Consider the following 19,761-nt stretch of genomic DNA (forward strand, 5'->3'; position numbering starts at 1 on the left):
CTGTAGCCATGCATTATGCTAAAAATGCCTCTTACATCCTAAAAACAGGAACTTTTTCTGGATCTCACACCTTAAGGTCACTTAAGGCTTAAGAGTGCTGTCCCTCTATACTCACTCAGCCTCAGCCTGTTTAACCTGCCCTCAAGAGGACAATGTAACACTACTTGCCTTGGACTTCCCATGTAATCTGCCTTTATAACCTAAACCAATGCATAGCTATAATCTTTTTTTTTTTGAGACAGGGTTTCTTTGTATAGCTTTGGAGTCTATCTTCTGTAGACCATGGCCTTGAACTCACAGAGATCCACCTGCCTCTGCCTCCTGAGTGTTGGGTTTAAAGGTGTGCGCCACCACTGCCTGGCTGCATAGCTATAATCTCAAACTATGTATTTTTCCAGGCCCCTGATCCAAGAGGAGTGCATGTGTGTTACTATAATCATTTTCTGGAAACAGCAAATATATGGAGGAAGCAGTCATATAAAAATATTCATAAATGTTGACTGCATCATACAGATATTGCTTAATAAACAATGATGTTTGTAGAAGTGTTTGTTGTCTGGGTCATTTGGTGTCTGTTGGAGCCAGTGACTTAATCCCTTGTAAAACTGTTCAAGATTTCTATAGTGTTCCACTCCTTCCCCATTGAACAGCTTTCTGTGCTGTTCAGTAAAGGAGGGGGCAAAGACACACTCTCAGACATACTCAGAGAGACACAGACAGAGAGACAGATTCACGAGACAGCCTTCAGGCAGGCACAGCTCCAGACTCATACAACAGACAGACAGAGGACAGAAGACACAGGGAGCCTGAAGTAGAGACTTCAAATAGATTAAGTGACACTGAGGGGACCTGCTTTGGTTTCTTCCCTTAATGTGACACCAGTGCATTATTGGTGACTGGGACTTAATTATGAATGCAGGTGTTATACTTACTGGTTTCCCTAAGGTCCATGTTTAAGGGCACCCGTGGTTGCAGGCAGGTCTCATTACTGGGCCACATGGTTTCTTGTGTGTTTGAGGTAGGTCTTGTGTAGTTTAAGGTGGCTTCAAACTCAGATGTGACTGAGGTTGGCCTTGAACTACTGATTTTACCAAGCTTATGTGGGCTTTTAAAAAATATCATGTAATGTATCCTGGGTTAGCCTCAAACTCGCTACATGGCCGAGTGCAACCTTGACTTTCTGATCCTCCTGCTTCTGCCTCCTGAAAGAACTGGGATTTCAGTTGTGTCCATTATAGGCAACTGATCCACATCCTCAGACCACAAATTCACTTTTTAGCCCACTGCTTTCCAGGGCTTCAGGGACACCCCTACTTGTAAACAAATGCTATGGGAGTCCACAAGAGCCCAAAATAAAGGGACAACAAATATTTATTTGGGGAACACTCACTAATTACATTTGGGTAGAGAGCTGCCATGGTCTTCTGCCCAGGGGTGCTGGAAGGTGCAATCAGATCTTTAACCACCACACAAAAGAGTGAGATCCTTCTCTCCACTATCAGTCCACACATAGCACCAAAGAGCTGGTACCCCAAAGCTATTGGCTAAATAAATCTCCACAACAACCACTTTTATCAGTCAGAAGGGATTGGGGCTATCCAAGGCATTAGAGATCAGTACTGGGGAGTCTCTTCCAGAGGAGTTTTGTCTCTGATTTCCTATCATTTATTTGGGAGAAGATGTTTCCAAAGATGGCCATACTGTGCTCATTCATCACTTCAGAGACTCCATGTGAGTGGTGCGTGGCTGAACTGCTCACTTCCTTTAGCCTGGACAACCCAATTTATTTATTTTGTTTATTTGTTTTGAGACAGGATCTCATTAACCCCCCCCCCCCCCCCCGTTTCTGACCGTGCCTCCTGAGGACTGGGATGAAAGAAAGTGTTTCTTCTTTTCTTAAAGACAAGGTCTGTGTATTCCAGGGTGACCTTGAGCTTTTGTTCCTCTAGTCTCTATCTCCTATTTCCCAGGTGCTAGGGTCACTCACAGGTTCATTCCCCATACCCTGCCTGAGTATGCTTCTTTCTTGATGCATGGTGCTCCTTGCCTCTAGTGATCCCAGCTAGGGTAGCCCACTCCAGTCACACCCTGGACCCTCTTGCAAGGGTTCCCATGTCCACTCTTTCCCAGCAATCCCAAAATTCAAGAGCAGGAATGGTTTAAAAATAAATGATTTTTATTTCAGTAGCATATAATCATATTTGAAAAATAATCACAAATTTGATCACAAGAGGGAAAGAGACCCTTGTCCCACGGCCCCAGCAGGGCCACTGCTGACGACCTGTGGTTTCCTATTTTCACAGCTGCAGTGGCTGCTCCATCTCACCTGGTTGCCACCTGTGTAGGCACGCACATCAGCCCTTCCCTACACCATGTAAGAGAAGATCATGAAAAGTTACTTAGTATTCCTCACCTATTTCAATCAGTCCCTTCACCATAATTAGTTTTGTTCATGCCTCTCAAAAATTTTTATTTATTTTGGGACAGGGTCTCATTATGCAGCTCTAGCTGGCCTAGAACTTGCCAGGTCAACCTTGAACTCACTCACAGGCGATATTCCAGCCTATGCCTTGGGAGTGCTGAGATTAAAGGCATGTACCACCACACCCAGCCTAGATTTTCTTTTTTAAAATTTCTCTTTTGAGACAGGGATCTTGTTAAGTTGCCTATACTGTTCTGGAATTCTCCATGTAGCCCAGACTGGGTTTGAACTGCCTTGACCATGCTAGTGCTGGGATATTGGTGTATACCACATCCAGCTTGCCTTGTTTTCAATCTTTTCTTTAAATAGTTATGGAGGAGTGGTCCCAGAGGGATTGGCTCAGCACTTCTGTTCTTCCACAGGACTTGAGCTCAGTTCTCAGTCTCCACATATGCTGGCCGACAACCTCCTGTAACTCACACCCTCTTCTGCCTCTGAGCTTTTGCACTTATGTACATACCACACACAGACACAAACAAGTACACATAATTAAGACTAAATCTTAAAAAAAGTTTATGTGGCTCAAGCTTGTAATCCCAACACTTGGAAGGCTGAGGCAGGATAATGACCAGGAGTCCAAGAGCAGGCTGGGCTTTGCAATGTGTACTAGGTCAGGACATGGTTAAATCCTATCAGTGAAAAAAGTAGAAGCCATCCCTAGTCAACTGAGCAAGAACAGAATCCTCCGTGTTGAAAACAAATAAGGCTGCCTGATATTTGATGGAATCAACCATCTGGCAGATGAGAGGAAGCAGCAGATGTCATACACAAGGGTGTCAGCCAGCTACTTGTTAAGGCATTGAAAAATTGGCTCAGCCAGCCTTAGTGAGTGGAGAGCGAGATGTGAGGAACAGGATTTGATTTCATGGGGTGGCAATAAATCAAAGACTCATTTAAAAATGCATTGGAAAAGGGTGAGATGGCAGGGTCCCAGTTTGGCTTGCCGATCAACCTGGGTGAAATATGGTAACTCCGACATCCTGGCTTAGGGAGATGATTCAGTTGGGTTTGGCCCTGTGTAAACTTCCCTAAGTAGGTACAGGGGCATACAGCTCCTCCTGGTGACATGAGGTTGTTGGATTGCCCTGTTAGAGCCTGGTAAGCACTGGAGAGGAAGGTGGCTGCAGGCAGGTCAGGTGGTTAAGAGGGCTTGCACCCAGGCAAGATTCTTCTGTGGGGAAGAGAACACTCTCAGGAGGGGCTTTGGGCTGACATGTCCCTGGACATCTGAGTGGCCCCCATGAAGAATGACAGAGGGATGGTGAGAAACAGTACCTGTGCTCTGGAGTTATGGGAAATCACATGATCACCCTGCTGCCTTTGTGGGCCATGCTTTCCTCATGGCTTATTCCTCAGTGAGACAAATCTATTGGCTGAATGTGGACTCTGGTGAGGATAGGCAAGGAAGAGGAGAGTAACATCAAGGCAGCCAGGAGCCATCAACATTTCCATGCCCAAGGCAGCATGTGTAGCAACACCTTAAACCTGCCCAGGCAGGTCTCAAAGAAGATGAGGCTCAGGGTGTTAGACAGCAATGTGGAAAAGGGACACAGAGGTTGCTGATCCCTGGGAGTGTGATCCTGGGGACAGGGTAGCTCTGAGGTACCCTGCTCCTGAGAAGCCAGCTGGGCAGACAGCCTTGCAGGAGTTTGCTGTCCCTGTCCTATACCAGTGCTCTTGGCCTGTGACTGGGGTTCTTCTGAGAGCCAGTGCCAGGGAGGGGAGGGCAGTGTGGAAAGAGAGGGCAGCATGGAGCAGGCCCTCCTGGATGAGGACCCTAAGATATGGTTGATGCTTCTGAGTTGGGGAGCAGAGATCCCAACTGTCTACCCCACAGGTGAAGACCTCAAGCTTTCATTCTAACATGCTTGATATGGAATTGAGGGGTTTCAGCTGCCAGCTGTCCCCAGGTAGACCCAAGCTTATCTTCAGAGTGAACCAGAAGGGAAAGGAGAGTGGTCCTAGCAGCAGACACACCAGGCCAGAATGGTGCTTAGTGATTCTCCAAGTTGGATACAAGCTGGCTGTGGAAGGCATCTCATACCTGGCAGAAGATACCCTCCACTTAACCTTGCATCTAACACTCAGGGGGGCCAGCACAAGGGACGCCACCACGTGATTGTGCCTTCAGCACTCTATAGAGTGCTGTCACATTGTCTGTTATCTCTATGATGGTCCTGAGAAGCTTGAAAGGTGGGAGAGAGCCTGGGAAAAGGGCCCTGGGGGGGCACCAGCCTCCATAGTCCAGGAGAGGATGCTCAGAGTTCCTCCTTGTTGCTGTCAAGGGACTGACCGGCTGAGGGGTGGTTACCAAGCCACCTGCTGCTGTCATTCATGGATGTGTAGTCCTGCAGGAGCCTGCTTTCCACACCATGTTGCTGAAGGCTCTTGGTACTTGAAAGTCCCTGCATCTTCAGGTACCCCTGCTGACAAAAGGGGGGCAGCCTCTGGCGTGTGAGGGTGAACAGGAAACAGGACTCTATACAAAAGCAAAAGAAGGTGTCAGGAGGTGAGAGAAGCATGGAGAGGAGTGGGCAATGCTGGGGACCTGGGGAAGTGCTCATCAGCGGCCCTGCACAGTCCCTTCCAGCTTTCCAACCTAAGCTGCTGTGGTAGTTTGAATGTAATTGCTCCCATAAGCTCATACAGAGTGGCACTATTAGGAGGTGTGACTTTGTTGGAGGAAGTGTTGGGGTGGGCATGGAGGTCTTTTTTTGCTCAAGCTATGCTCAGTGTGACACTCAGTTCACTTCCTGTTGTCTGAGGATCCAGATGTAGAACTCTCAGCTCCTTCTCCAGCACCATGTCTGCCTGAATGCCACCTTGTTTCCTGATGTGACAGTAACAGACTAAATCTCTGAACTGTAAGCAAGTCTCCAATAATGTTTTCCTTTATAAGAATTTCTTTGGTCATTGTGTCTCTTCACAGCCATTAGAAACCCTAAGACAGCTGCCTTTCCTGGTGTCTCACACATGACCTGATGAGGTCATGGGTCAGGATACCAAAATGAAACAAACCATAGAAATGATTGGTCCCAGAACTTTGCATGGATCCAGAGGCCAGGAGCCATCTCTCCAGAGCTGACTCCCAGCTGTTCTTCTGGAAACTGGCTTTTGTGTGGAGGGAGATCAGCAGTTAGCCTCACTTTTTTAGCTCAGAACTGCCTGTAACAATATCTGAGCTACAAATACTATGTACAAAGTCCTTTTCATGGGCTGGTAAGATGGCTCAATAGTAAAGGTGTTTGCTGCCGAGTTTGATGACCTGAGTTTGAGTACTGGAACCACATAGTGGAAGGAGAGAATCAAGAGATGTTGCACATGCACATACTAGCATGGGAAGAGGAAACCTTAAAAAAAAAAAAAGACAGGGTCTCTTTACACATCCCTGGTTATCCTGAAACTTACTCTGTAGACAAGGCTGGTTTCAAACTCAAAATCTATCTGCCTCTGCCTCCCCAGTGCTGGGATCAAAAGCAGGTGCCACCATGCTGGCCAAATTGAAGGGTGGGTGGTTCATCCCTGGGCAGGTGGTCCTGGATTGCTGGATTGTGAGTAAGCTATGGGGAGCACAAGCCAGTAAGGGTGTTTCTTCATGGCCTCTGCTTCACGTCTTGCCTCCAGGTCCCTGCCCTCCATTCATGATGGATTGTAATTTGCAAATGTAGGCAAAATAAACATTTTATCTTGTTTAATAATGGCTTCAAAGTTTAAGAACAGAGATTCAGCAATTAGGCTCTGCAAAGGGAAGCCATCATAATGCATTTCCTCTAAGTGAAAAGCTAAGAGTTCCATTTAGAATATAGAATAGAGAAAGCCTTACAAAGAGAACCCCCCCTACACACAAATCTTATGTGCAGTTGTTAAATGCTATGGCAAAATGTACCTTCTATCTTGGAACTCATGAGATGGAAAAAGAAATCCATGTGGCAATGATAAATATCATGTAAAACAAACAGGCATTAAATTTGTGGAGAAATACATAACACACACACACACACACACACACACCACCACCACCACCACCACCAACACACATTCATATTCTGACATCAGAGTGTTGTGCCAGAAATCACCAAGTCTATAGTGAGATTTCAGTATGGGATCCCCTGAAGTGAGTAATCCTAAACCATTATAGCTATAAGTATGAAATTTGGTTCTGTTTATTAAGGCATTCACTGGGGGTTTTCTACATCTTTGGGGGAAGACTTTTCACTTTCTCCATTCTCTTTAGTTCTTGTGAAAAGGAGGGGGATGTTATACAAAGAAAGATGAGGGTTACATGGGGAATGGGCCAAAAAGGGCTCCACAATATCCTTTCTTGCTTCACCTCTGATACCAAGTACAGAGGTCTTGCCAAGGAAGAGAACAGATGCAAGGGTAGCCATGTGACCATTTAGCCAGCATGACTTTCTGATGACATTACCCCTCTGTAGGACGCAGGGTTCCCAACTTTCAGAGGAGGCTGAGGCCAGAACCAACAGCAATGGTTAAACAGCAGCTGGCCTTCTTCTGTAAGGATTCATCCTAGCTCAGGACAGTAACAAAGCTGGGAGGATACATCAGTGGGATGACTTGGGGTGGGGAACATACCACTGGACTTTTGTGGACTCTTGAAGCCTTGGGGGATGGGAAGGCAGTTTGGAGCTGAGGGCTCTCTTTTCTAGGCATTTCAGGGATCAGCATATGAGCAAGGTTGGCTGCTCACAGACTGCTAGAAATACAAAGGGGTTCAGCTCTGGCTCTATGGGCTAACCAAGATAGGAAGACACTTAGATGATCAGGGCCGGATGTCATGCAGTAGCAAATCAGCTCCCAAACCATCATTTCAAAGTAGACTCAGCATACAGCAGGATGTTCACTGACTTGGCTAGAGTCACTCTCCAACTTAACATGGTATGAATAGTATTGCAGATTTGACAGGTGTCTTACACATTCTCTCAATTATAGAAAAAAGCACAGGTGTTTAAAAGGATAACAATATTGGCTTATTTCTATCACTTTCTCCTCTACCTCATTTGAGCTCTTGCCTTAGGTCCCTCATTCAGCTGTCATATCTGCCTTCCAATTCACTGATTCTCTCTTCACCTCTGTCTAATGCACTATACCAGCTCCTTATACCAAGCTTCTCATTTCTAGAATATTTTATCTCCATTAGTTTTATTTGCATCTTTTGAAAAATTGTACAATTTTGATAGTCTCTAACTATTCAATACATATTCTCCTGTCTTCTTTTTATTCCCCTTTCCTCCCTTCCCTTTTCCTGTGCTAGGGCTCAAACCCATGCATACTAGCACTCTAACATTAAGGCATCCACCCCACCCTCTTGGGAATGAACTTGGGTACCTGCATAGAAGCTTCGCAAATCCGTGTCCAGACAGTTTTCCAGGAAGCGCCTCAGGGGGAGGATGTGCCCCACTGGAGCTGTCCAGTCAGTCAGGAAGTCCTCCACTATGTGATGGATGGCTATGGGCCGAGGCAGGGGCCACTGTGCAGGCCTGAACCGCATATCTTGTTCTGTGAGAGGAGTGAGGCATCAAAGCCCTTCATACCAGCACCTCCCCCTGCTCTCATGGTGGCCTTCCTGGAGAGCTCCTCCCAGGCTGTGGTCAGCTTCGCCACTAGCCACCTTCATGTTGAAGGAGGAAGAGGAAGCAGACCTGCTGCCTGTGGTTTGAGAGCAGCATGGGAACCATGACTACATGGGGATCATCTAGGCTCACTTCCCACTGCTGTGGACCCTGCCCTCTAAGAGCCCAGCCCACAGGCCGCTGGACCAACACCTGACCATCCCTAGAAACTAGATTCTAGGAGGTGACCAATCCTAGCTGGCTAGTATTTGGGCAGCCTACTACATATCTGCTCTTTACACACTCTGCCTTCTACCTGTTGAAGCTACCTTTGCCACTGGGAATAATCCCCAGCTGGGCCATCTCGTTCTTCTTTTGAGACAAGGTCTTAAATAGCCCAGGCTGACCTCCTGCCTCTATTTCCCAAATGCTGGGATTACAGAGGGGTGTTTCACTACACTCAGTTCTGAGACAGGAGCTCACTGTACAGCCTAGGCTGGCATTGGGTTTGTGGCAAACCTGCCACAGCATCCCCAGCGCTGGGGTGACAGGCACCTGCCTGGAGCACCCTCTTTAACCCAACGCCCTTCAAGCTCTGAATTGAAAGACATGGGGCCTAGGCAGTGCCCTAGTGCTACTGGCATTTTGTGTATACCCTTCTGCAATCCTGTATGAAATAACTATCACCATCCCATTTTATTGACCAGGGAGCAAAGTTCAAAGAGGTTAAGTAAAATGGCCAAGGTCACACTCCTGTGATGACTGTACCAGGAATTTTGCCTGGCACTTCTGTACTCTGCTGGCCTACTTAGTCTTTGTCTGGTTTATTATTGTATTGTTTGTACAGGCACACATGCCACAGAGCCTGTGTGGAGGTCAGAGGATCATTTTGGAGAGTCAGTTCTCTTCTTCCACATTTATGTGGATTCCAGGGATTAAACTCAGGTCTTCCATGGTAAGAGTCTCTACCCATCCAGTCATATTACCTGCCCTCATTCATTTTTCTTAATACGCAGCTACAGCACCTACCCTCACTTTTAGACACCACAACATAACAGCACCCCTTTCTCTACATGGTGCCCAGAGATCATGCATGGCTTATGTAGGTCCCCTGGGATGCCCTCTATCAGCTGCAGAAGTTATGTATGGCCTTGTGATGACTGCTATATGGAAGAGACTGAGCTCAGGGAGGATGGAAACCAGCTCACCAGTGGGGAGGTGTCTGTAGTAGTAGATGACAGGGTGAAGGAAGTTAGAACGCCAGGCATCTTCTATGTGTGCCACAGACCGGTCGTAATAGAAGACGTCCTTCTCAGGTCCAGAGAAATTTTTGCCATATTCCATGTTGATGACAAAGAGCCCATGGCGTGCTGTCCTCCCTGTGAGTGTCTCTAGCTGGGCCAGCATCTGCATGGGGAACTCCTCCAAGTACTCAAATGCTGTAGCATCCCTGTGGGTGGGAAGCTAGGGGAACTCAGAACCAAGGAGGGATGTGGGCTCACTGGGAGTGGGCGGGTACATCCAGCTCTCCACAGGTACAGTGGTATGGACTAACCAGGAGTCTCTCACCCTATGATATCACTGTGGCAGCTATGCATTCTGGCAGATTCTAGAAGGCAAAGTGGGGAGAAGCTTGCCACGTAGAAACAAGCGAAAGGGGGTCAAGGAGGTCATGGGGCACAGTAAAGGAGGCAGGGGGTGGTGATTGTGGGTTTAAGTGGATGGGGAAGGGGAGCTGTTGGCCTGTGGGGAGTTGGGGCTCAAGGACAACAGTGTGACTTTCCTTTTAAAGGATGGCTGGTGGCTGCATTGAGGGCACACTGACTGTGGTAGGAGGCTGCTGGGCCAGTATGGGTGACAGGCCTGGATACTGACTAAGCACTGGGTCCTGCCAAGAGCACCTTGATCTAGACAGCTCTGGCACTCATGGACTGTGTTCTGAGGATGAAGCAAGGTGGGGTGCTGAGCTCCTGGACTTCCTGTGTCCTTGAACTTCATGTTCAGAGGTCAAGGTTTTGGATCAGGGCATGTCCTCTGACTCAGGGGTCTTCCTCTATGTCTCACCACCTGTCCTCCCTTGCTGTGTCCTCACATGTCCTGCACTGTGTCCTTAGGCTTTGTGTGTCCTGTGATTTGCCAGTAATCCCTTCATCTAAAAGGGCCAAGCTGGTCCTTGCCTGAGGGGACTCTTCACCCTTCAATGCTGCAAGGGAGTTATGTTCATTTTGCAGATAAGGCAAGAAAGCACAGAGCTTAACTAACTTTCCAAACCACGGAGTAAGAAATCCACAGCACACCTTGTGGTATTTACCTCACTGAATTTCTTGCCAGGAAGATTTAGCCTCTGCAGGCCTCCTTTGCATCAGAAACAACTGGGCCACTCGGCACCAGAAGCAAGGGGCAGGGTATATGGGTAAGATGGGGTTGGGGGAGATGGAATGGGAAGGGCCACTCACTCCTTCAACAGGATGATGTCAGCCAGCACACTGAACATTTGGTACAGCCCAGAAGCCTCGTTCACACGCCGAATGATGGAGCTGGTCAGCTGTGTGATGGGGTGCTCTGTGGATGGCCAAGAGATGCCATGGTGCCGATGCTCCAGAAGCCGGTGGACAGCACGCACTGAAATGGCCAGAGGGAGGAAGGGCCAAGATTTTATCTTGGCTCACTGGAGGGAGGCCCAGGCCTGGGGAACAGTGGCAGTGAGAGCTGTGTATAAAAGGCCGGATGATAAATATTCTTTCTTCATAGCCACACACAATCAGGGACCCTCCTCCATTCCATCTCTTGGGTATCAGGCCAAGTATGGGTGGTTGGATTCAGTCTGAATGGTCCACCCTTGCTTGAGGCCATCTGAACATGGAAATTTCCCTGCCAACTGCTGGGCGCATCTAACCCAGACACAGAGCTTTCCACCTCCCATTTCTATCTAAAGCCCCATGGACACAGTGGCTGCTTTCTTTTTCAGCCCAAAGCTACCTGTCCCTGTCTTGTTCTGAGATTTTTTTTCTGCAAAGTGGTTTTTCTTTACATTTGGTGCTTTTTTTTTTTAAACCCTGTCATGGAATGGCCCAACGCAGACACTTGTTCTTCCAAAGTTAATGAAACACCTCAAGGCAATGAGGTTGTGCCACAAGCCATGTATTCATAAGAAAGGGGCCATGGTGGGCCTGTTCAGGCCTCTGGTTCCCTGGAGGAAATAGTGGTCAAGCTGAGTTCGCAAGGTGTAGGAACTGAAGCTAGAGGAGACTGAGAGGAGCCTGGGATGGAGACCACACTTGGCACCTCGTATACAGGCAAGACCTGTATAGAGCAGGTGACTGCATGCTGAGGCACAGGACTTCCCAGGGCCTGAAGAGAAGTCATGAAAGATCAAGGTTCAGAGAATAGCAAGGTTTCCCCCATTGTTTTCAGTACTGTGGAAGGAACCTGGAGCCTTGTACATGTTAGACAACTGCTCTGTCACTCAGTTACATTCTTATCTCTTTTTTACTTTGAGGCAGGGTCTAAGTTGCCCAGGCTGGAGAGGGTAAGGAAATATAAAACCTAGTCCTAAGGTGACACAAGTCATCAAACCAAATGGAAAAGGAGGATTTGAACTCAAGGCCATAGTAGCCAGGCAATATGGTACCCACTGGATGCTACCATTTGAGGAGATGTGAGGCTGCCAAGTAGGATGTCCCACCAACACTTTTGTGCTTCCAAAGATGCAGACCAGGGGGTTGACAGCTGGTCTCCAGGGTTGTCACCTGCCAGGAAAGCCAGGGACTGCCATTCTAAAGCATCAGCTAGCAGAGGCAGCTCAGTCGGCCCTACAGTGCCCACTCTAACCTGTAGGTGGGGGCAGAAGTCTCCCCATGCAGGAGGGCATGAGGATCCATCAGTCTCTGCTGAGTTTGCTACTACTTCTTACTTTTTATGTCACACACACACACACACACACACACACACACACACACACACACACACACACACACACACAAACCCACTAGGCTAGTGAGATGGCTTGGGAGGTAAAGACAAACACCTGCCTTCAAGCCTGAGTGCAAACCCCAGGTCCTATTTGGCAGAGGGAGAAAACCGACTCCTATAGGCTGTCCTCTGATCTTGACACATGCTGTGGCACATGTGTGCCCCCAATAAGTGATTACAGAGTCCTTTCTTTGTGCTATTTTGTGTTTTTTTTTTTCTTTCAACATTTCTACAATTAGCACACAATTCTTTGCATGAACATTATCTGTCTTGTCTTCACCAAGGAAACAAAACACAAACCAGGTGTGGCAGTGCATATCTGTAATCTCAGAACCAGGGAAGCTGAGGCAGGAGGGTTGCGAGTTTGAGGCTAGCCTGGGCTACCATACCCTGATCCTAACACAAATGCTTCATTACTGCTACTCCTTACAGGTCATCTTTCTTTCTCTGGCCTCAGCACTGTGCACCCTGGGCTGGAGGTGGAGGACACACAGAACACTGAGGCCCTGAGTGAAAGCTTTCTACTGGAGTCCTGGTAAGGAGGATTGTAAGACCGAGTCTTCCATCCACTGAGTGCAAAGCTAACACTGCAAGCACAATCCATACCAAGCTGATGTAGCACCCGACCCTGAAAAAATGTGGGTAACAGCTAAAAAGCTCACTCAGCTGCTCCAGTCCATTGCTTCCTCCATAGAGGGGAGAAAGGGCAGGAAAGGCGGCTCTCTGAAAACCAGAAACCAAATCAAGCACACAGATCTCTCTGATCCTCAGATGCTTCCTCCGAGAAAGCAAAGGCTGTGCTGGCCAGATGGCTCAGTGGGTAAAAGCATTTGTTATGCAAGCTGAAGAACTGAGTTTGAGCCCCAGAACTCATAGTGAAAGAACTCTGACTCCTGCAAGTTATCTTCTGACCTCTGCATGCATGCCATTGCACTTGCACCACACACACACACACACACACACACACACACACACACACACACGAAGAGTGCGGGTGGTACTGCAGGGATATGTGTGCTTAGCCTTTAGAATACACTTAACATGGTAATTTATTCCTCCCCTTCATTTTTGTTTCCTGTTTATCCTTACCATCACAAAGCATCAGTTTCTGGTTGGGGATTATTCTCATGCAATAAATCAAATCCTCCTCCTCCTCATAGTACTGAGACTCTAACACAGGGCCTCAGGCACTCTATGTGAGTGCTCTGCCACTGAGCTATGTCCTCAGCACCCAAATTACTCAAAAAAAAATTTTTTTTTTTGTATTTTACAGGTAAACATTATCAAGATAGTAGAAGAGTAACATGTTTAGCAGTGAAAATTTTACAAAAGAATTGACATAATCAATTGGAATTTTTCACGGATGTGTTCCTGCATGCTTCATGAGCTGCTTCATGGGGCCACACACTAGGGGACACACTTAGCCTTGTGAAGGTGGCATGTGTGAGACCACCCATTCCCATGAACATATGTCAATTCAAACTGCATGGGACTAAGCATGTCACAGGCTACCCTTAGAGATAGCTACTGCTATGCTTTTTCTAGACATATCCCCAGACCATGAAAACATCCTTTTGATGCTTTTGGAAGCAGGGAGCCGGGGATAATGGACCTTCAGCCAGCCTCACCTGTGTATCGGAATCCATGGATGAAGCCGCCAGCAGATTTCCGGTAATCCACTGAGTGGCTAGCAGTCCCAAGGATAAAGAGACCCCGGCTTCCTTTGGACTCATAGCTAGCTCTGATCAGTGGGTACTTCTTGCTGAACTCAGTCCCTGAGGAGAGTCTGAGAGACCTGCATGTGGAGAAGGTTGTTAGGAATTAGAGTTGCTGGGGACAAGACCTTTGGCACCCTCCTCCATTCTCCCTCTTCTGAAGTCTACTGAGTGCCCAGGGAGGTCTGAAGGTGTTGGTGAGGGATCCCTACCTCCATCCCAACTGGACTCACTGGTTGAAAATGGAGAAGTCGAACTTCCAGCCCAGGCAGCGGATGACACGGTCATAGGCCACCCGCATGGCAAAGTTGTCATTGTCATCCTGGGGGAGGGGAATGGAGTCTGCACTCTGGCTGCTGTTGTTCTCCTCCAGGAAGAATTTGAGGGTGATGTGGAACTTGCCCTTGCTGTCCTTCACGAGGGCCAGATATTCCAGGTCTGACTCCAGGAGTCCATCTAGTGACTTCAGCTGGTAGGTGTCCAGCAGGCCATTGTTGATGGCTCTGGGAACCACGAGCAGGCAAGAGAGGAAAGAAGGAAAGCCCAGGAGGGCTGCCTAATGCAACCGAGGATGGGGAAGCTCCCTCAATTAGGGCTTTCTAGGTTTTGAACCCAAGGGAAGCTTAATCCCCATAGAAGTAGCACTGGGAGGTGGTGCACTGTTCTCTTCTCCTTTTTTCTTTTGGTAAAGATAAGATTCCATGTAGCCCAAACTGGCCTCAAATTCACTAAGTAGCCAAGGATGACCTTGAACTGTGATCCTCCAGTCTCCACCACCTGAGTGATGAGTTGAGACTACCGGTGTGTGTCACCACACCTTGCTTGCGTGTACCTGGGGATTGAACCCAGGGCTTTAGTACATGGGAGTTGAGCACTCTACCAACTGAGCTATATCCCCAGGCCCTGGTGGTATAGATCCTTAAGAGGTGGAACCTAGTGGCAGCTCACTGGGGTAATGTCCTTGAAGAGATTAGGGCAGTTCTGGTGTGATCCCCAGTTAGTTCCAGGTAGAGGGTTGCTATAGAGGAAGGGAGCCTGGGCTCTTCCTTGTTCTAGCTTCCTGGCTTGTTCTGCAGCCCTTTTCTCTGGCATATGTGCCTGCTGCTGTGACACCATCTGCTATGAGGTAGGTGCTGGTGAATGCTTGTTAGAGAGAGCAATGTACTGCTCGACTTAGCGCCTGAAATCATGAACCCTGCCTCAGACATTTTCTTATAGTATCAAGAAACAGCCTGGTATAGGATTTATAGTATGGAACACACAAGAAGGGATGTAGCATACCTGACATCTCCAACATAGTGGGTGGCCCAGGAGAGCCGAACCCGGGAGCGGCTCAGCATGTGGACAAAGTTTGTGACCCCCAGGATGTTTTCTGCTGTCTCGAAGGCTGAGTTCCCACGGCCCAGGATCAGCACATTCTGACCCACAAAGTCTTCAGGGTCCACAGATACAGACTCATAACCCTCTACATGTTCAGAGCCAGGGAAGTCAACCAGTTTGGGAACTGACAAACCAGTGGCTACAAGCAGGACACTGCAAGTGGGGACAAAGAAAGATGCCTTAGTTGGTCAGCTGTCCTCAGTGTGGCTCTCCTAGCTTCCTCAAAGACAAGTCCACTAGTATATTTGCCCATTTCCTCCCTCTTCCATTTACTGACTCATCCCAGTGTGCCTCTCTCCAAGCTAGCCACACTCTTTCATTGTTTTACTGGGAGGATGCCCTACCTGGGGATTAAGTTTGCTCATGGATGTTATCATAAACCAAAAACATTTCCCCTAGGTTTGAATACAGCATTGAGGTCAGTTCTCCCATTGCTCCCCTGGCGGGGGGGGGGAGCACTTCAGCCTGGCTTGAAGCTCCTCTCCTGACTTGCAGGCCAGGCACACATATCTACCCACACTCTGCTGGTGTGTTTATCCTATCATCTTATCTACCCTTGGATCTTGTACACTCCTTGGCTGGTGTCCTGGCTCATTTCACAGGTGAGAAGACAGAGGGCATGGTGGGTCAGGGCATCAGAACTCTTCAAAGCAGTTCAGCTGCCATCTGAGTACAGAAGAGCCTGACTCCAAAGTCCTGCTGTTAAGATATGGGCTTGATATATAGAGCCCAGGCTAGCCTTGGATCTGGCAATCCTCTTGTCTCAGTCTCCCAAATGCTGGGGTTACAGGCATGTGCACCATCATGCCCAGCTCCGCTCTTTACACTGGTGAGGATTATGGTGGTGGAGTGGTGGGAGCTGGGTATCTGGATTTTGCTGGCTGCAGAATAGTTTGACTATAGGGTAGTTTCCATGTAGAACTCATCCACTGAAGGGTCACATACAGGGAACAGACTCTTGTTTTCCCACCCTTGTTTTCTCTGCTCTTCACTCCCTTCTACCCTAGCAAAATTATCTAAAATTTAAGAGTCTCAATCAGGACATCTCTCCCCTACCACCCCATTCTTCTCTGGGTTGCAAGAACAGATGAACAGTAGTTATACACTTGTCTGGAGCCAGGAGTGAGGCTGAAAGCCAGCAAGGAAGCCTGGAATATCAGAAAGAACACAGGCTTAGGTCTCAGCAAAATCTCAGCCCTAATGTAGCCCCACTGTTAGTGGTGCGACAGCATGGTGTTCAGCGTCACTGAGCCTCAGATCTGCACCTGCCAAATGGGTATTAGGGAACATCTTTTCTAGGTCCCTTGTGAGGATTGAACAAGTTTGAGGTGCCCACATGTCTCCCATGCCAAAGCAAGGTAATATCGGCATCTGGAAGCAGTGTTTATTGGGCTTCTGCTCTGGTTCTGTTCTAAAATTCTACTGGTCAGTGTCTAATGCTGGCTGGACACTTCACTCTGCTTTTCTAGGCATGGGTTTTGGGGATACTTATTTTAGAAAACTATCAGATGTGTTCAACCCATGATCTCTACGCCACACAGGGTCCACGATAGCTGCTGTGAATGTGATCCAATATACCTGGAAAGCTTATTTAAAACACTTATTTAAAACATGAGGCTTATGTAAGTTTGTGTGTGTTTTGTGACTTGACTGCATGGTTTTTGAACTTGAATCTTGAAGATGACAATGTAGTGTTGCCCTGTCAGTGTCAAAAGACTGGACCTGTCTGCAAGGGTTTGTGGGTACAAGCTATGCTTTACATGCAGTACCCAATACCAGAGGATCATAGAGAAGGCAATGAAGCCTGGCAAATGCTAGAGGATAAACTGCTAGAATTTTCCAAACATACTCAGCCACAGCTTTGTAAGGACATACCTTAAGACATGCTGGCTGTACTAAACCTCAGCACTGAACCCATTCTTGGTGAGGCCCAGCTCCAGCAACAGAGTCCTTACCTGCACTGGTAAGCCTGGCTATTCTGGTCGGTCAGGATGAAGTAATGGCCATTCCAGGCATGTGGATCTTTGTTCAGAGCCACGTGGGTGATGTTTGTATTATATAGCACGCGGAGCCCCAGGCACTTCGCGAAGTCACCCAGGTAGTGCACCATGTCGCTGGCATCTGGGAAGTAAGACTTCGAGTAGTGTTTGAAGAGCAGGTGTGGGTCGTCGCTGAGCAGAGAGTTCCAGTCGTGGCGGAGGTTGAACTCGGCGTTGGCCTTGCCTGTGTGCCGCTTGTTGATGCTGATGAGCTTGCGGTGGCGCGGGTATCGTGTGAAAAAGCTGCCAGGCGCTGACTCGCGTTCGAACACCTCGTAGTCCCTGCCGGCCTGCTGAAGGAGGGCGGCCATCTGCAGGCCGGCGGGACCCGCGCCCAGCACGCAGTAGTCCCGGTGCGGATGGGTGCACACCACCAGGTGCAGGGCCAGGGCCAGCAGCAGCCCCAAGGGACCCATCCTGCAGCACAGCAGAGGGGGTACCTCGCACCTCGTAGCTGGCAGCAGGTGACAGCCGGCTTTCCGGAGGAACCAGAAACCTGGGGCAACCTGAGGGACCTGGGGCGGGGCCAGGATTGAACCCCAGGACCTAGGGACTCATCTATCATGCCTTCATCCCCCCCTAGGTGGGATCAAGGGCCCATAGGAATCCTGAACCCCCACAGCTCATCTCCACAGTCTTCTTTCCCAGGGCGCCAGACTCCCCTATTGTCATGGTAACTTCCACCCCAGGGAAGAGGCAGTTTCCTCAATTTCCACGCATTCTGGATGCGCCCTACATTTTGGGGGGCCTCCCCAGATAGGACCCTTCAGAGATACACTCACCCTCCACTGAAGGGGGCCTGAAGGAGGTGTGGCCTCTAAGGCCCCGCCCCAGCCCCCTGGATCACATGAGGATGCCCGGCACACCTGCCGCAACCTCTGCTCTGCTTCTGGCGCGTGCGCAGTGCCCAGGCTGCGCTCCTGACCCGCACGCGGCCGCGGTGGCCCAGCGATGCTCCCACCTCAGGCTGCAGTGGAGGGAAGCCGCTGGCTGGCTCCTGCCACGGCGGCCACGCCCCTCCCCCTCCTAGCCAATGGCAGGGGGTGGGGTCACGTGCGCCACGCGCAGCACGCCGGGACCGGTGGGGTGGCCAGGGCAGGAGTTGTGTGCACGTGCTGTGAGCGCTGTTCCTGAGGGTAGAGGCACCCGGGGGAACAGCAGGTTTGTGACTAAACACCAGGCCTCTGCTTTTGATCTGTACTAATCCACGTGTCAGAGATGAGAGATTCTTGGAGAAAATCTTGGCATTCATATCCCTTTATTTCTGTAGCCGAAGACTGTTAGTTTTATGGGACTGATGACAAGAGTAACGGGGCCATGACAAATGAGCCCATTATTTGCCAGACTTGACTAGTCTAGTTGTTGACTAGTCTAGTCTAGTTGTTGGAGTGGGCAAAGGAAGCAATTCCCAGAACTTTGTAACTGACTGGTCAATAAACGTTTACAAGTGAAAAACGTTTGCGTAAGAGCTAAAACCAAAGCCTCAAATTGAAACCCTGTGCAGAGGAGAATGGAAGGAGGAAGAGGATCTGAATGTCCAGGCTGGCCTCCTTGGGGTGAGTTACTTCCCTGGTTAGAATAGTGTGTGACTGTACGAAGAACAGGGCAATGCAGACTGTGGTGAATCAAAGCTGAGGGTTCTTAGGGAACAGAGCTGGGAAGGACTTTGCTGCAGCTTTGCATGGCTGGAGCTGCTTCTAGAGGCTTGCTTTGGAACTGCCCACTTGTTCTCCTAATTTGCTTAGAAAGTTACACCTTTCTGATTGTCCTGGTGAAAACACACCCAGGAATGCAGCTGTTTTTGTTACACCTTGGACCAAAACAAGAAAAGTCCCCTAGGGGCAGACACAAACTATTTTGTGGTCACTGTGGAGACCTCAGCCTATAGGCAGTTTAGTCTGGAGCTGTCCTGGCTAGACACAGTACCTCACCCAAAATAAGGTTTCATAGCTGCTGTGGACAGGACATATGGGCACTGGAGGGAACTAGAACCTGCAAGTTGGTTTGGTGAGGGAAATGAAATGCTGGTCAGGACCCAGTCCTCAAGCCAAGAAGAGGGCTGCAGCTAGGTACAGGGTTTCTAACCATAGGGTAGAGCTACAGGAGCTCTTGCTGGTGGATTAGGCCAAGACACTTACCACACCACTTGTAGCCAAGGATGTTGCAAATTACTTTCCTGGGCTACAGTGAAACTTTCAGAAACTCCCCAGTTTTCTGCTCTGCTTCCCAATACCTGGATGGTAAAGCCAAGCACCCTTTGCTGGATTCTTAAGTTCAATTGTGTTGCTATAACCTCCATCTTTAGGAAAGCAATCTTAACCCTGAACCTGTTTATCTACATAGCTGCTTCCACCCACATTGCAGTTCTGAAGGGGCAGGTTAGGCATTTGTGGAAGGCGTGGGGCCATTACCCAGGGAGGATAATTATTAAAGTGTTCAAAACAGCACTCAGAATAGTCTACACAGCCTTAAACACATACAGTTGTTATGTGACACACTGCTTTGTGCAGACTGGCTTGACACTCTTTCTCCAGCCCAAGCCAACCTTGTAAACCATTAGAATTGCCACCCAGCAGACTACAAAGCCGTCTTCAAGGCACCAG

General features: G+C 48.7%; 1 protein-coding gene across 3 annotated transcripts; it reads right to left on the bottom strand.

Moving 5' to 3' along the window:
• Positions 1–2,155: 2,155 nt before the first annotated feature.
• On the bottom strand, positions 2,156–18,173 carry Foxred2 (FAD dependent oxidoreductase domain containing 2). 3 transcript variants are annotated; one of them, XM_051189301.1, is made up of 9 exons: positions 17,941–18,171; positions 17,075–17,575; positions 15,021–15,272; positions 13,973–14,242; positions 13,653–13,819; positions 10,509–10,674; positions 9,261–9,502; positions 7,829–7,999; positions 2,156–4,961 (listed from the first exon to the last, which is right to left on the bottom strand). In XM_051189301.1, exons 2-9 carry the CDS (start codon positions 17,572–17,574, stop codon positions 4,741–4,743), a joined length of 1,989 nt encoding a protein of 662 aa, XP_051045258.1. In that variant the 5' UTR covers position 17,575; positions 17,941–18,171; the 3' UTR covers positions 2,156–4,740. The 3 variants fall into 3 exon arrangements, with proteins under 3 accessions (XP_051045258.1, XP_051045256.1, XP_051045259.1); XM_051189299.1 differs by having other exon boundaries at positions 17,075–17,673; XM_051189302.1 differs by lacking the exon at positions 13,973–14,242 and having other exon boundaries at positions 17,075–17,673; positions 17,941–18,173.
• Between the last annotated feature and the right edge of the window lie 1,588 nt (positions 18,174–19,761).

Source organism: Phodopus roborovskii, unplaced genomic scaffold, assembly GCF_943737965.1.
Source record: "Phodopus roborovskii unplaced genomic scaffold, PHOROB, whole genome shotgun sequence".
Lineage (NCBI taxonomy): Eukaryota > Metazoa > Chordata > Mammalia > Rodentia > Cricetidae > Phodopus > Phodopus roborovskii.